General features: G+C 39.7%; 1 protein-coding gene across 1 annotated transcript in view; it reads left to right on the plus strand.

Annotated features, from left to right (window-relative positions):
• Positions 1 to 2,889: 2,889 nt before the first annotated feature.
• The window catches only part of slc2a9l1 (solute carrier family 2 member 9, like 1), a gene marked incomplete at both ends in the record, with an annotated part of 71,847 nt that continues 57,663 nt past the window's right edge, over positions 2,890 to 17,073 (plus strand). Inside the window, 2 exons of the mRNA XM_084315797.1 lie at positions 2,890 to 2,913; positions 4,461 to 4,556. Of these exons, the coding sequence (XP_084171923.1) occupies positions 2,890 to 2,913; positions 4,461 to 4,556 (120 nt within the window). The remainder of the gene's footprint in view (positions 2,914 to 4,460; positions 4,557 to 17,073) is intronic.

The following is a 17,073-nucleotide window of genomic DNA, read 5'->3' on the forward strand; positions in this document are numbered from 1 at the left end:
GAGTAGACTGGCGGTGGACAGAATTTTCCATTTAGCCATTATTTCATATTTTCAAAGCCTTGATCCATGGGAAACTAAGAACAATCATATTCACCCAGCCACAGATGAATGTTTATTAATTTGACATTCAATTATTCACTGACAGACAGTATTAACTCAATAATAATGATAAAACCCAATTGTGTCAAATATTCCCATTATGATAACGATAATGTAATCGTTGGCTGGCGTACCATCCATTAAATCAGACAAATAAAAAATCAATATTCATGGCCAAGAATTAAATTCCCACTCATGGGGGTTTATGAACATTGAACATTGGACATGGGCACTGATCTATGACAGTGGCTCCTGCTGACAATTGATTGATTGATTGAAAACTTTATTAACAGATTGCAGAATGGGTACAGACAGTACAGTACAGCTCAATACATACAATTGTTAAGGGGATGCAGACCAGAGAAAGACTTTCGTCTTGTTTACATCAGGGTCCCCCATTTTCAATTCATCGTAACATATGTGACATACATGACATACAGATAGACAGTACTGCTACATCTATACATTTATGACATACCAGATTTGCAATTACAGTACTGTTTGTGATACAAAAAGAGTCCAGAAAGAAAAGAGTATATACATTAGACGTAGAAACTGTACATTGGATTGGGTAGGTGGGGGTGGGGGGGGACTGTACATTGGAGGTGGTTGGGTGGGTGGGGGGGGGGGTGGGGGGGTTGGGTAGGAGTGGGGGGGGGGGGGGGGGGTTGGGTAGGAGGGGTGGGTGGGGGACACTGTACAACTGTACAAACAACACTGTACATTGGATTATTGACAAGACCATACTTGGTAATTTACTGTACATTGGAGGGGGTTGTGTTCGGACATTTACAGGGGCCAGTTTCGAGTTGCAGTCTCCCTTAGGTGTTTTTTGAGAGTGTTTTTGAAAGTGGGTAGTGATTCACATTCCTTTACAGCTTTGGGTAGGGCGTTCCACATTGATGTGGCATAATTGCGAAACGTGTTTAGTCCCTTGTTTGAGCCGAATCTGGGTTTAACATGATTTGTGGAGCTCCCTCTGGTGTTGTGATCGTGGTATTCACTGACCTTTGGGAAGTATTTTGTCATGTACATGGGTACCTTGGTCGTGTAGTGTATTTTGTAGACCAGGCCCATTGCAAGTTGCTGTACTCTGTCGTCTACTCTAAGCCATCCTAGGTTGTCAAAGTGGGCAGGGGTGAGGTGGGTTCTAGGAGTAAGGTCAAGCAGTAGTCTGACCAGTTTGTTTTGAGATGTTTGTAATTTTGTTTTTAGCGCCTTTGAGGTGCTTTGGTACCATGACGTGCAAGCATAGTCGTAGTACCCTTGAATGAGTGCTCCTGCTAGAGTCTTCAGGGTATTCTTGTTTACCAGTGAGGAGATCCGGTACAAGAATCGAGTTCGTTGGTTGACTTTTTTTATTACATTGGATGCCATTTTGTCACAGGAAAGATTTGCCTCTAGGATGGAACCCAGGTAGGTAATATCTTCTTTCCTTGTGACAATATTGTCACCCACTGTAACTGAGAAGCCGTCGGTCTTGCTGAGTTTGTTATTTGAACCGAAGAGAATGGACTCTGTTTTGCCCATGTGTAATGATAGTTTGTTATCAGCGAGCCATATGCAGATTTTGCCTAGTTCTGAGCTGAGGGTTTTTTCAACCTGTAACTTGTTCTTGTCAGAGACCAGCAGGGCTGAGTCGTCCGCAAACAGGAACAAGTTGCAGTCACAAGCTGACGACATGTCATTTGCATAAATTAGGAACAGTAGCGGACCTAGTATGCTTCCTTGTGGAACACCACAGCTTACTGTGAGGGGGGGGGATATGGTACCGTTTACCTCCACCATCTGCTCTCTCCCCTCCAGGTAGGATTGCATCCAGCTCACTGATAGACTATCAAAACCAATTGCTTTTAGCTTGTCAATCAGAATGGTGTGATTGACAGTGTCGAAGGCCTTTTGTAGGTCCAGCATGACCATGCCGCAGTATTTGCCCGCGTCCACCTCTTGTTTGATGTGGTCGTTTAAATAGAGAAGGCATGTGTCAGTGGAGTGGGATGTTCTGAAGCCAGATTGGAATTCGTAGATTAGATTTTTTTCCGCAAGGTATTTTTCGACCTGTTCGTATAAAAAATTTTCCATGACTTTCGAGATGGAGGTAAGGATAGAAACAGGGCGGTAGTTGCCTGGGTCTAATTTACTGCCTTTTTTGTGCAGAGGGGTCACTCTCGCAATTTTGAAGTCCTTGGGGACGTGTCCCTGTTTTATGGAGAGGTTTATTATGTGTGTGATGACTGGGGTGATGGCGGCTGCTGAGTCTCTGAGGAATTTGGAGGGGATGTTGTCATGGCCAGTGGCCTTGTTGGGTTGGAGGGCGCTCAGTTTTTTGAGTACCTCATCTGTTGTTACCATTTCCAGTTTGAAGTCGTCTTTGTGGACCCCTAGGTTCTTGTAGTATGCTACTATATGTTCTACCCCATAATGCCCTGAGTGGGAGGGTAGTTTGTTTACCAGTGTTGTGGCTATGTTTGTGAAGAAACTATTTAAGTAATTGGCTACATCCAGCTTTTCTGTGATGAGCGTGTTGTCTGTCTTTATGTTTATGTTTGAGAATCTGGTTTTAAGTTTTTTACTGCAGCCTAGTTGGTTATTGAGTAATTTCCAAAGTTCACGTGGTTTGTTTTTGTTTTCCTCGGTTTTGTCATTGATGAATTTTTTTTTTAGTTTTAGAGTTGAAAAGTTAATCATAGTCGACCTAAAATACCTAACAGAGTCCATGCAGTGTTGTTCGTAGACAGACATGTCATCTTTCACAAGCCAGTGGGCCGTGGACCTTTCACTGAAGACACCATGAAGAGTTGGCTGAGGCGGCTGGTAGGCAGATCTTTGTTGAATTTACCCATAATAACTTTAAGAAGAGATTTGAATCCAATGGCAAAGAGGAAAAATGTCTGACAAATTAAAGCGTAGTTTAGATTAGATTAGTAATTAGATCATTATACAGGACAAGTACAGTACAACAAAAATAAGTTTGGCATCCAACCAGAGTGCAAATGTAACAGTAAAGTGCAATACTAATGTACAATGTACAGGTGATTATGGGTACAAAATATACAAATTAGTACTACTGAGTGTACTACTTATGGGGTCTTTATCAAATACAAGACCCCCCCCTGTATACTGTAGTTTATGGCAGACTAATTTAGCTCTAACTATAAGAAGTTGTTGTTGTCATTGGGGGAAATAAATAGAGAACAATAATAATAATAATAATAATAATAATAATAATAATAATAATAATAATAATAATAATAATAATAATAATAATAATAATAATAATTTCAGACCGGCTTCAATGTCACCGCCATCAGCTCCCTGTCACCGGCGAGTTACATCAGTGGGACCTTTCTCCTCCATTAAATCAATGGAGTTGAATTAAAAAAAATATATATAAATATACTCAAAGAGAGAATATACTCAAGATCACAATTACCACAATTACAAGTAATTGACACGACTACGCTGCAGGAAGAAAGCACTCTGCATTACGAAGGACACCAGTCACCCAGGACACATGCCTCTTCTCTTATCTCCCCTCGGGGAAGCGTCTACAGAGCATCAGAGCTCAGACCACCCATCTCAGAGAGAGTTTTTACCCCCAGGCCGCAGACTACTGAACACAGCATTTAAAATATGTAGAAGCTGTGGATTATTTATTTATTGATGCTCTTATTGTATGTTGCTACTGTTTATATTAATTGTATGTTGCTATTGTTTTGTTGTTTTTGTACTATTTATATGTTTTAAGGGCTGAGTGAGAGCCAGGGCAGACTGCCCACTGTACCCTTTCATGTATCTGACAAATACAACTTGAACTAATACAACATAGAACAAATTTTTTTCCTGAGCCCTGTGACTCAGCAAAAACATTGAGGTTTTCACTTGTACAGAGAAGTTGACAATCACAGATAAGTTCAAGTTTCAAGTTTAGTTTCATTTGTCACATATAAGGTGCATTACAGTGAAATGCTTGGTTCTGTATGACCCTCCTGAGACTGTGCTTCATACAGTAAAAAAAATAAAGTTAAAAAATAAAAGAGTAAAGACCAAACACTACAATATACAAAACTAGAATGTACAAAATGCAAAAAACTAAATGCGGAAAATGAGGTAGAGAGGTAGTGCAAAGTTGTAAGAATAAATAGATAAAATATGGTGTAATGTTTAAAAAGTGAATGAATGTTAAGGTGAATGTCTAAAGTGAGTGTATATGTGCATCATGTGGATGTTGTGTGCAGTGAATGGAGAATGGATCGTGCAGGCTATTGTGCAGTAATTACATCATCTTATCAGTAATTACATTGTAGTCATATAAACAGTTGTATTGTTACGGTCGACCGTTTCTGCTTTGCTCCCTATAGACGCGCGGCAACGCTCTGCTGTTCATCGTGGTGTTGGGAATTGGAGGGTCTTTTCAGACCGGCTTCAATGTCACCGCCATCAGCTCCCCGTCACCGGTGAGTTACATCACTGGGACCTTTCTCCTCCATTAAATCAATGGGGTTGAATTAAAAGAAAATATATATATATAATATACTCAAAGAGAGAATATAGTCAAAACATGAAATGAAAACAAAAGCAATGAAACAACCAAACAAACAAGCAAAAAACTAAACAAAAATATAATTATATAACAAGCTTAGAATACATATTACAATACAATACATCTGTGTATTCTGCTGTTATTGTCCTATTCTACCCTTTATTGTCTCTTTTTGAAAGAAAATGTGTCTTTTCCCATGCATGTTCCACACGTGAAATGTGTCTTTTCCCATCTACACAAATCATTTTTGAATAAATAATAATAATAATAATACAAAAGGACTTCCGGTTTGACAGCAATATGTAGCAGACACGTTTGGTCACAGCTCCGCTCCCGTCAACGTTAATTTCGCTTAAAAACCTTATTTGAACAACACTAATGAGTTTAAACCACATCGTATATATTAAATAAGACCTTCTACTAACTATATCAAAAGAAATAAAGATTCAACATGGGACCTAAGGACAAGAAAGAGATTGGAAAGAAACTCGGAGTAGACAGTACAACGGCGCAAGTTGTGACACGCTCTTCGAGGGATACAGCAGCCGCCAATACAACAGCACCGTTGTTGACTAGCCCCGTCGGGGAGACAGTAGCGGATAATATACCGGGCCCGACGACGACTTGCCCCGAGAGGGTGACAGCAGACGACAATATAACGGTAACGGCGGGCCGGGGACAAACACAGTGAGAGAGAAAGCAGTGGAATTTAAGAAGAAAATATCCGTCAAAACCACAGTGTCTCCCAATGCTCCTACAACCTCAACTGATACAAGCAGGGAAGATACACAACCTGATTTCAAGTCTCTGACTAACCTGATAAAGGATCAGATGGACGCTTTCAAATTACACATAGACGAATTCAAATTACACGTCGATGCTAAATTCGAAGAGGTTAAAAAAGCGGCCGTGGAACAGGCCGGGCGAATTACTGCAGTGGAGAACACGGTGCTAGGAATTACATTGAAAGTCGAGGAGAACGAGAAGACTGTTCACGATGGATTCACAGCGATAGCGCAGGAGATACAACAGGTGGAAAAAGCGCTTCGGAAGAAAATACAAGACATCGAAGAGGAAGCAATGGAGAGGCGGCTCGAGACCGAACGTTACTACCGTAGGAATAATATCCGTATTGTGGGATTGGATGAATCAGTCAATTGCACAGACGACATATTTCCAACAGTGTTAGCAGGAATTCTAGGTAAACAGATCCTATTCACAGCGCCGTTAGTGGACCAGTGTTATAGAGTCGGTACACGGGACCTAAAAGGCAACGGGACGAGGATTATCATTGCTACTCTGCGCAAGACAGAAATAAGAGACGCGATCATCAGAGGGGCACGCAATCAATGGGGGAAACTGAAATATGGTGACAAACCAGTGTCTTTCTACGAGGATCTATGCAAGGAGGCCATTGCTCTACGTGTCCCCTACAAAGATGTGCTGCAGAGGCTATACAAGAGAAATCTTAAGCCAAGCCTTCGTTACCCAGCCCTTCTATCCATCTTGGGGGAAGATGGTAATAGACTCGGATTACGCTCGCCTAAAGCCGCTGATGAATACATGAAGCAACATGAAACTGGACCCCCGGGGCCGGTCGCACCATAGGCTCGAATCAGAAGACAAGCCTACTCATCTCTCTCTTTTTCTCATTTTTTTATTTTTTTTTATTTTATTATTTTTATTAGAATGACTTTACCACGGCTCAACAAAAGCAACAGCAGATCTGCATGTTGGCAACACTGAGGCACAAAGTGTTTAATACGGAACGATAGGCACTATATTTATAGACTTCTGGTTTCTGAGGAGGCAATAATCCAATAATGACATTGGGAACACTCTGGAATATTCTGGACTCTTCTCTCGACTACTCAGGGACACAATGGAATATGCTGGAAAACACTAGTAGGTCATAACTCCTGGACAGGAAGAACATTCTGGAACATAACAGCAGTGTTTACGAATTTACAAGGGTATTCTACAACCTTCTAGAATACACTGTACTCCTACACTGTAACTTTAACATCCGGTATGTATATATATATGAACCAGTGATGGAAGTTCAATAAGGTATTAAAAACATCAGCCTCATCTAAAGGTATAAGCATGACAAGGTTATTCTAATATTTTAAGCAATTATTCCACTGCTTTAGGGATTTGCATAATGTAGCTCTAAAAATCTATTTTCTTTTTCTGTTTTCTAGTTTTATTTTAATTCTCAAATTTTTTTTTTTTGGTTAGTATTTTTCTTCACTCTTTTCTTTTTTCTGATGGTTCCAACATAAGTTAGTAGAAGGTTCAAATGAATATATCAATGGAGGTATATTTTTAATTTTTCACACTATTGTTATTACATTAATGGGAAGGCGCAAGACCAAAAGTGACATTCTATTGAATTAGAATGAAAGTTTTAGATCCTATGGCAATTAGCATAGGAAGATTAGGGTTAGAAAGCTCATTTTGGGCAACCCGGTAGCTTAAGGGAGGGAGTCATACGCATAGGATGTGTCTATGGAACACAGTCCTGTACGACTCTCGGAGGGAGGGGGAATTAGGGGATTATTATTTGTATATATGTATGTTTTTAAGCTCGGCTCTCAACGGGACCTCAATAGTTGGATGTATATCTATTGTAGCTTCGCACTCCAGAAGCATTACCAACAACTACACAACAACATGTATAGATTATGGCTAGTTTGAATATAATGATTTGGAATACTGGGGGAATAAATAATCAACACAAACGCAAAAGCGTGCTCACACTGATGAAAAACGGACAGGTTGACATGGCTCTGCTAAGCGAAACGCACATTTTAGGGAAAGATATAGCTACGTTAGCGGACAACACATATCATAACATTAGTCACTCTTCCTTTGGAACGAGAACTCGTGGAGTTGCCATAGTCGTTAGACGGAAGTTGAATATTGAATTGAAGGGAGTATGGTCTGATGCAGATGGTCGGATAACTATAGCTAAGATTGTACACAAGAACAGGAAAATAGCGTTGGTAGCGGTATACGCCCCAAATTTGTACGAAGTAAATTTTTTCACTACACTTACCAGAGCAATGTTAGACCTTCCCGAATACTCATTTATAATTGGTGCGGATTTTAATGCCATTTGGGATCCAGGGATGGATAAATCTTACCCCTCCTTTTCCAACGAACAAAAAATGCATCTAATGCATTTAAGGATTGGTCGAAGATTACAGGTGTAAATGACTTATGGCGATCACTCAACCCGACGACCTTGACAGGTGGTCAAAACTTAAAAACTCAGTACAGGCACGGGTATCAATAGTTAAGATGGACGTCCTACCTAGAATCAACTTCTTCAGCTCAATGGTACCGTTACCCCCTCCAGAGGGTTACTGGAAAAAATGACACTCCTCCGCATACAAATTTATTTGGAATAACAAACCACCACGTATAAAAAGATCCACCGCACAGAGAAACAAAGCAGACGGTGGTATGGCATTTCCAGATTTTTTCCACTATTTTAAGGCGTACAATTTAAGACCACTGACAACATGGTTTGATCCCCAAGCATCAGTATCCTGGAGAAATTTAGAAGAAAATATAGTAGCTCCACATAGACTGAAGGACACGACCCGGAAGTACTCTTGTCGATCTGCGAGACATAACACATTATCCAGAATAGATTATGTTTTTGCATCCCCGAGACTATTTGATAACTATGATGTGGAAATGATACCCAATGCATTATTAGATCACTGTTATTTACTCCTAAAAGGAACATTTGGTATACTATCATCCCGAGCCCCAAGATGGCGATTTAACTCGATGCTGCTTAATAACAAGGAATTCATTACACAATTCAAAGAAGCTCTTTCAGTATTCCTACTGATGAATGCGAATTCGGTGCAGGACCCCAGAATATTATGGATGTCGGTAAAGGGAATGATCAAGGATTTCACTGATAGCTTTTCCTCCAAAATACGCAAGAATCAATGCTCAAAACTGGCTGAACTGGAAACGCTTTACTCAACGTTATTTACTTCTTTACAATACAACAACTCGGTTCGACTGGAAACTCAAGTTAATGTACTAAAAAAAGAGATTAACGCCATATACAGACAACAATCTGAAATACAAATACGTAGCACAAGACAACAGCAGTACTCTCAAGGTTCTAAACCAAGTCACCTATTAGCTATGCGATTAAGAGTTAAGGCAAAATTTGCAGATATAACTACCATTAAAGCACAACAAGGACTTGTTACAGACCCTAAACAAATAAACGCGACATTCAAAGAATTCTACTCCAACTTGTATAAATCAGAAACGACCTTCGATCAAAACAAAATGGACACATATCTTAATCAAATTAACCTCCCTAAACTTTCAGAGGATGACGCTAAACAGTTAGAAACACCGATCACACTAGAGGAACTCAGAAAGGCCATATCCGAAATGCAAAGTGGTAAGGCTCCTGGAAGAGACGGTATCCCACCAGAAATGTACCTCTCTTGTTGGGACATAATTGGACCCTTATTACTTAATATGATTTTATACTCAGTCAAGGAGGGGAACTTCCATAAGAACGACAATATTGCACTCATAACAGTCCTCCTTAAAAAAGACAAAGACCCCACCGAGTGCGGTAGTTATAGACCCTTAAGCCTCCTCGGAACCGATATCAAACTGTACTCTAAGGTATTAGCCATCAGACTTCAAAAGCATATGACGTCTTTAGTTCATCCGGACCAAACTGGCTTCATAAGAGGCCGCTTGATCACTGATAACATAAGACGATTACTACACGTACTAGATGCTAACAAGGACGACACCACACCTAAGGCGATGCTGTCCCTGGATGCAATGAAAGCTTTTGACAGGTTGGAATGGTCGTATCTATGGGCAGTATTGGAAAGGATGGGGTTAGGAAAAGGATTCATTGATATGATTAAAGTATTATACAAAGACCCATCGGCCATGATTACAACAGGTATAATCACCTCCGAAATCTTTCCGGTATCACGCTCTTCTAGACAGGGTTGCCCTCTTAGTCCCGGACTATTCGATTTATCGTTAGAGCCTTTAGCACAATATATAAGACAATCCCAATCCATAGAACCAATCGTAATCAAGGGCACACAACATAAAATTAGTTTATATGCGGATGACGTCATACTGTTCATGCAAAACCCCAACACCGCATTGCCTCATCTTCTCAAGTTGATTGAGGACTTTGGCGATTTATCTGGATTTAAGATAAATTGGCCGAAGTCGGCTTTCCTTCCACTTAACGCCCCTGCAAAAAAAAATATAACCCTCCCAGAAGAGATACCGATGGTTAAACACTTTAGATGTTTGGGAGTTGAAGTATTCCCTACCATAAGCCAAACGGTGAAGCACAATTACATAAAAATCCAAAATAAAATCAAATACGACCTTGACAGGTGGTCAAAACTTAAAAACTCAGTACAGGCACGGGTATCAATAGTTAAGATGGACGTCCTACCTAGAATCAACTTCTTCAGCTCAATGGTACCGTTACCCCCTCCAGAGGGTTACTGGAAAAAATGACACTCCTCCGCATACAAATTTATTTGGAATAACAAACCACCACGTATAAAAAGATCCACCGCACAGAGAAACAAAGCAGACGGTGGTATGGCATTTCCAGATTTTTTCCACTATTTTAAGGCGTACAATTTAAGACCACTGACAACATGGTTTGATCCCCAAGCATCAGTATCCTGGAGAAATTTAGAAGAAAATATAGTAGCTCCACATAGACTGAAGGACATAGTATACACCAAATTATCAATTAAGCAATGCAAATGGAAATTTGGCCCCATAATTACTCATGCGATCCGGATATGGCATGAAACACAAAAAAAATATTCTAACCCACATAAATGGCATAATCATACTCCCTTATTCAATAACAATGCACTCTTGATTGTAAAAAACGACCTATAAGATTCCCTAGATGGGAAAAGCAAGGCATACACTCATTAGGAGATGTTTTCAACAAACAGGGTTTTTGTAGTTATGATGAAATACACAAAAAAATGTATCTCACCGATTCCACATATTATTTTTACGCACAGTTATTGTTATGTTTGAAGGCTCACAGTGTTCCATTAACACTTTGATCGCCATGGTTAAATTCATAATTTACCATCCCTAGCCAGCTCTATTTGTCTATGGAGAAGTTCCCCTTCTTTGCAGGGCTATAACTTTTTAAATTATATTGCTAAATTGACATTATTATGGCCCATTCAATGTCCTATATCCATTGTTCAGGGTGTAGCAACGTTATACTTTTTCATTCACATATTCATACTAAAATATGGTCTAAAGTATAAGTATGTTTTTATCGTTTTCTGCAGCTTTCTCCAGAACTTGATTTATAGCCCCAAATGCATTATATTGATGATCAAATACAGTTTGGTAGCGATCGGTGCCAGACAAAAAATTTCAACTGGAGGTACTTCTAGAAGTTACTACGTATCATCTGATGATGACCAGATGGGCGGGGGGTCGTTTATAATTCCGTGGGCAACGTTATATCATTCACCTAGTGTGGGTCATATGATCATCAGAGCAGTTTATATGGAACACGTTAGAAAATAACGCTGTATCTTACCGTATCTTCCTCGCGCCGTTGGACGATCAGCTTGGAGTAGACAGTTTTCGATTATGGGATGTTGATTTAGATGAACCATTTCCAGGTTGTATAATACTATATACGTCCAAATAACATTGTTTATTGAGTTAGGGCGAGCGATTGATTATCCTGTGTGTCGAGACGGAGTCCGGCTAACGATGGCGAGTGCCCGGACGAAATATGGATGAGCACTTCCTGTTTGGCGCGTCACTTCCTGTTGGCCGATCTGCCGATCGGCCACCAGATGGCGCTCTTGGACCGTTAGAGAGTTGAGTGGAGATCAGCAGTATATCTCAGGACCCCGGAGGAGAAATATGATTTCGATCACAGATTTTTTAAATATTGATATCAAAGACGAGTTACGGCGTCTTCGGCAGAATGAGCATGGCGAGCAAAGACGAGTTACGGCGTTCCCGGCGATTAAAGTGTTAAGGATACCAATTGTACACCACAGATACCACAAATTCTTCTATGAAAGAGAGACATCGAGAGGTTTTGTTTCAGATTTTTATCATCAATTACTAACGTCCTCGTATGAAACCCTCCACCTAGACTCAGTCTGGAGGAGTGATATACCAGACCTGGAAAAAGATTTTGATTGGCAAGAAGCCTGGGCAAATGTTCGACTTGCATCAAGGAACCCGGACCATCAACAAATCAATCTTAACTATATTCACAGGACATACTTGACTCCTATAAGACTGAACAGAATGGGCCTTAAACAAGACTCGAAATGCTCCTTATGTACAAATGGGGACGAGGGGACATTTATGCACATGTACTGGGACTGCCCACCAGTTAAGATATTCTGGAAAGAAGTGACCCAGCAATTATCAAATCTCTTAACTCTGAATATACCTGTACACCCCTCTGTATTACTGCTGAACGATGTTTTTGAGTGTGCAGTACCTACACAGCTAAAGAGATTGGTTTTATCTGGTATCACAGTGGCTAAAAAGCTGATAGCATCACGATGGTTTCAACCGGAAAAAATTTGCCGGAAGGTCTGGATTCTTACATATCTCGATGTGATTTATCTAGAAATATCTACAGCAAGAATTTTGGGTCTCAATGAATCCAAAATGACAATGTGGTTAGAAGTGGTGGAGAGAATAAAAGCTAGCATATAATGGTAGTATCTGGTTAGGAGCGAGTGATAATGGATGGACTATCCAATGGGGGGTCCGGGAGGGGGGGGGTACGAGCTAGAGCATATGTGTGTATTAGATAGCAGGTATTAGCGGTATATCCTGTATAAGACATTTAACTAAATGGTGATTTCATTGTATGTGCACTGTTAATTAATGCTTGTATATCTTATCTTGTGTTGTCATGTTTGTTTATGTTTGTTTAAAAAAAAAAAAAAAAAAAAAATAATAATAATAATAATAATAATACAAAAGAAATATATATATGAATAATGAATAATTTATGAATAAATAATCAGAATATGCCTATAGAGGAGAGAGTCATTTCAGTCCATCTAAACATTTCTTGTGTGGTTTGTTTGTTAGATATTGAATAATAATAATAATAATAATAATAATAATAATAATAATAATAATAATAATAATAATAATAATAATAATAATAATAATAATAATAATAATAATAATAATAATAATAATAATCATTGTAACTGAGGGGTACAATTCCCTGACTGTATTAATAAGTATGGTATCATTAAACCACTACCGTCTTATGTACATTACTACTGGCCATACAGTACACAGGTATCTTATGATGAACACTTCCCACAATGACTCGGTTCCACACAAAACTGGGTTTAAGTATTTATTAGCAGCAAATGGTACATAATATACTTTACTTTACTTTACTTTGGATGCGCTTATAAGGCAAAGGAATGTGCGTAGGCAAATCAATAACGAATGTCCATTCTCATATTACGCAGGAGATAATAATACAACCTGAATCTTAGGAATTATATCTATGGTACTCTGGGGAGGCAGCGGGAGATACTGGTAGGGTTCCCACCGGTTGTAAGCCAGCAGGGGGAGGAAATGTTCGAATGCAAAGTCTGGATCAACGGGGACTCAATAAGCTCCTGCTATGGGAGGCGGTATATTACTCCCTGGATCAGCAGACGAAAAGCAGCAGCTGTAATCCAAGTATGCGTGCAGCACAGGTGAAAGCCGGCCAGCCTCTCCAAGAGACGGGCTCGAGTGATGTTCCTCACGTCACGGGTAAATCCCACACAGTAGTGGGGTGTAGACGATTCTTCTCCGCTCCAACAGCCTGGTCCAAAGCAATATAATAATAATCCAGCCGGAAAAGGGCTCTGCATTCACCGGTGTAGATTCTCCGGTGCGCGGTACTTCACATTAACTAGGTAGAACTTGACGTTATTCCACTAAGCTCTGACACTTTTACTATCCTATCCGCACGCGGTTATAAGTGCTCTATTTAGATGCACGGTTGCTCACTTCACTTGGTCGTTGACTCGTGATGAAGGCTTTACTAGTAAGGAGCGAACGATACGTTGAACAAACGTATTAGGATAAGACAAGACTCTATTTTGGGGCAAAACTGGCCCACTTCACAGCACGTTGTATCGTGGTGTGAGGCTTCAACTTGTTACTAAGACTACTGCTGTATCCACCTGCGACGTATTTATACGTATGGTGAATAATCTAGTGCCAACCTTATTCCTGTCTCGTATTCCTGGGCAAAGCCGGGCATGTACAGCAGTGGAGGCTGCTGACCAAATTTTTAGGTGAAGCACAAATTATTATATTATATTATATATTAAATAATATTTTTAAAACATCCCCCACTGTGTGTCAGTGGTCAGTGGACACAGATGAAAACATATTAACATTAGGTGACAGCGGACCTGACCAGATGAAAACATATTAGGTGACAGCGCACCTGACCAGATGAAATCATATTAGGTGACAGCGCACCTGACCAGATGAAATCATATTAGGTGACAGCGCACCTGACCAGATCAAAACATATTAGGTGACAGCGCACCTGATCAGATCAAAACATTTTAGGTGACAGCGCACCTGACCAGATCAAAACATATTAGGTGAAGGTGACAAGGAAGCCACAGACTCATACCCCCCCGACACTCAACTAACCGCCTCGGACAGTCCTTCATACCAGTGGCCATCAGGCTCCACAACAGTGGGCAGCGACTGCTGCCAGACATCGACCTAGAACTAATAGGAACCCAAGTAGGACAATAACACTACCTTATGCATACTGCACCTTATGTGGATACTGTGATACTGTGAATAATGAATAATGTATATTTCAGTTAGTTAGATAGTAAATTATATTGACCTATTTTGTTTACACTGCTTGTGTTGTTTTCACTACCTGTACCCCCCCCCTTCCCCCATGCTGCTATGATGCCTGAATTTCCCCCAAGGGGATCAATAAAGGAATATCTTATCTTATCTTATCTTAAAAGGAAAGATGAAATTACCTACCTGGGTTCCATCCTATAGAGGCAAATCTTTCCTGTGACAAAATGGGATCCAATGTAATAAAACTAAGTCAACCAACGAACTAGATTCCTGTACCGGATCTCCTCTCTGGTAAACAAGAATACCTTGAAGACTCTAACAGGAGCACTCATTCAAGGGTACTACGACTATGCTTGCACCTCATGGTACCAAAGCACCTCAAAGGCACTAAAAACAAGATTACAAACATCACAAAACAAACTGGTCAGACTACTGCTTGACCTTACTCCTAAAACCCACCTCACCCCTGTCCACTTTGACAACCTAGGATGGCTTAGAGTAGACACAGCAACTTGCAATGGGCCTGGTCTACAAGATACACTACACCACCAAGATACCCATGTGCATGTCGAAATACTTCCCAAAGGTCAGTGAATACCACGACCACAACACCAGAGGGAGTTCCACAAATCATGTTCAACCCAGATAAAATAATTTAAAAAGTAAAAAAAAAAAAAAAAAAAAAACTAATAAAAGAAAATAGTCATAACTTAGAAATGAGATTGCATAGGTCTATGAATCGATATCGCGAGTCTGTTTCGATTAATTGCCCAGCCCTACAGTGTGTACAGTAAGTTAGCTTGGTGATCATCATTGTGATGTAGGCTAAGCTGGCTAGCTACTGTTAGCATACAAGCACTGTAGCCTACTTACTTTTTCATCCACAACGTTTTTTCTGATCCAGATGCATAAATCCACTTCTGCATGTTGCTCAGTTGCTGGTTTATACTTCGGTCCTAATGTTGGCGCAAAGTTTAATTTAGCCTGACTTGACTTGTTATAGCTGTACAGCTTACTAACTACTAAACAACAACTTTCTCATAGTCTCAATTTTCACATAGTCAAAATGGGTCCAGCTGCATGTGTGGTCCAGCTGCATGTGTGGAGGATAGGTTTAGCTCGGGCCAATCTCAAGTTTCTCAAGTTTCTTTATTAGTTGTCATACAGAAGTACAGAATACTTTTATACAAAATGCTTATTTATGTTACATTTTGTATAAAAGTATTCTGTACTTCTGTATGACAACTAATAAAGAAACTTGAGATTGGCCTGAGCTAAACCTATCCTCCACACATGCAGCTGGACCCATTTTGACTTTGCAATGCAGCAATCTCTGATTGGATTTGCAAGGCTGCCAATCATATTCAACATCCGTGTATTGGATGTCAAGGGCTGTCAATCAATCAATCCTCCATTCAATGGCAAGAGTTTAACTGCACAGACCGTGCTTAGATGAAGTTAATAGCCTATTTTGATTCGCTGTTATTTATTATTTATTTAACAATGGGTCACACCTGTGAAGTTTTCTTCACGAATAATTACTGCAGGCAATACTGCAGTGCAGGCCTGCTCAGAGCTGTCAATTTTGGCCATTTTTGAAGAAAAAATAATTCACTGGCATTTCTTTTACAGAGGAAAACATTTATAATAAAAAAATAATAATAATAATAATTAAAAAAAAAATATATATATATATAGTTTTTTTTTTTTTTTTTTTTTATATAGCTATATGTAAATTAATAATAATTATGAATTATGAGTGAATTTGTGTTTCACGTGTTGTCATAGAGAAACCTCCACTGATGTACAGACATGTCTTGACGGTGGCTTTGAACTCGGCATTGGGGGTATGGCCGTTGGCGCCTAGGGGATCGCTTCCAATAGGAGAACGAAATATTATGGTCTGTACTAGGTTAAAGGGATATTCCGTGTATATGTACAAAGAATACACAAGGGATATCAGACGATATACAAATCCTATGCAATATATATCAATCAATAAATACATATATTCGGTTTAATCTGACCCTTTGTAACAATAATGATAACCCTCAATATTAGAGAAAGGGAATAATTGTGAATCATTTGAGAAAACTTGTCATCATCGAAATTAGAAGCATATACAATGACCAAAATAAATGGAACATTCAACTTCCTCACTACCATCTCATTATCTTCCCTGGCTATCAGAATAAGATTGGGGGTATTATTATTTATCGAGATCACTGCCCCTAAAGTGGAAGCGGGAAGGAAAAATGTGTCCCACCCAGCCTTTATGTAAAGGGCCATGATCTCGCTTTCTCAGGTGAGTTTCTTGAAGGAACAGTATGTCTGCGCCTTTTACATTTTTAAGACGTGCCAAAGCTCTTCCTCTATTTCCTGCATATTCATATTCCATGCATATCGCTGGACTAATCGCTTCCCTCTATTCTCCGCATCAACCATATCTCTCTGGCTCCAGATAAGTTTGCTTGACCATAGTATTATGCTCTTGGTTGTTCTAAACACTGATGTTT

This window comes from Notolepis coatsorum (genome assembly GCF_963971535.1).
Source record: "Notolepis coatsorum genome assembly, chromosome: 6".
In the NCBI taxonomy this organism is placed as follows: Eukaryota; Metazoa; Chordata; class Actinopteri; order Aulopiformes; family Paralepididae; genus Notolepis; species Notolepis coatsorum.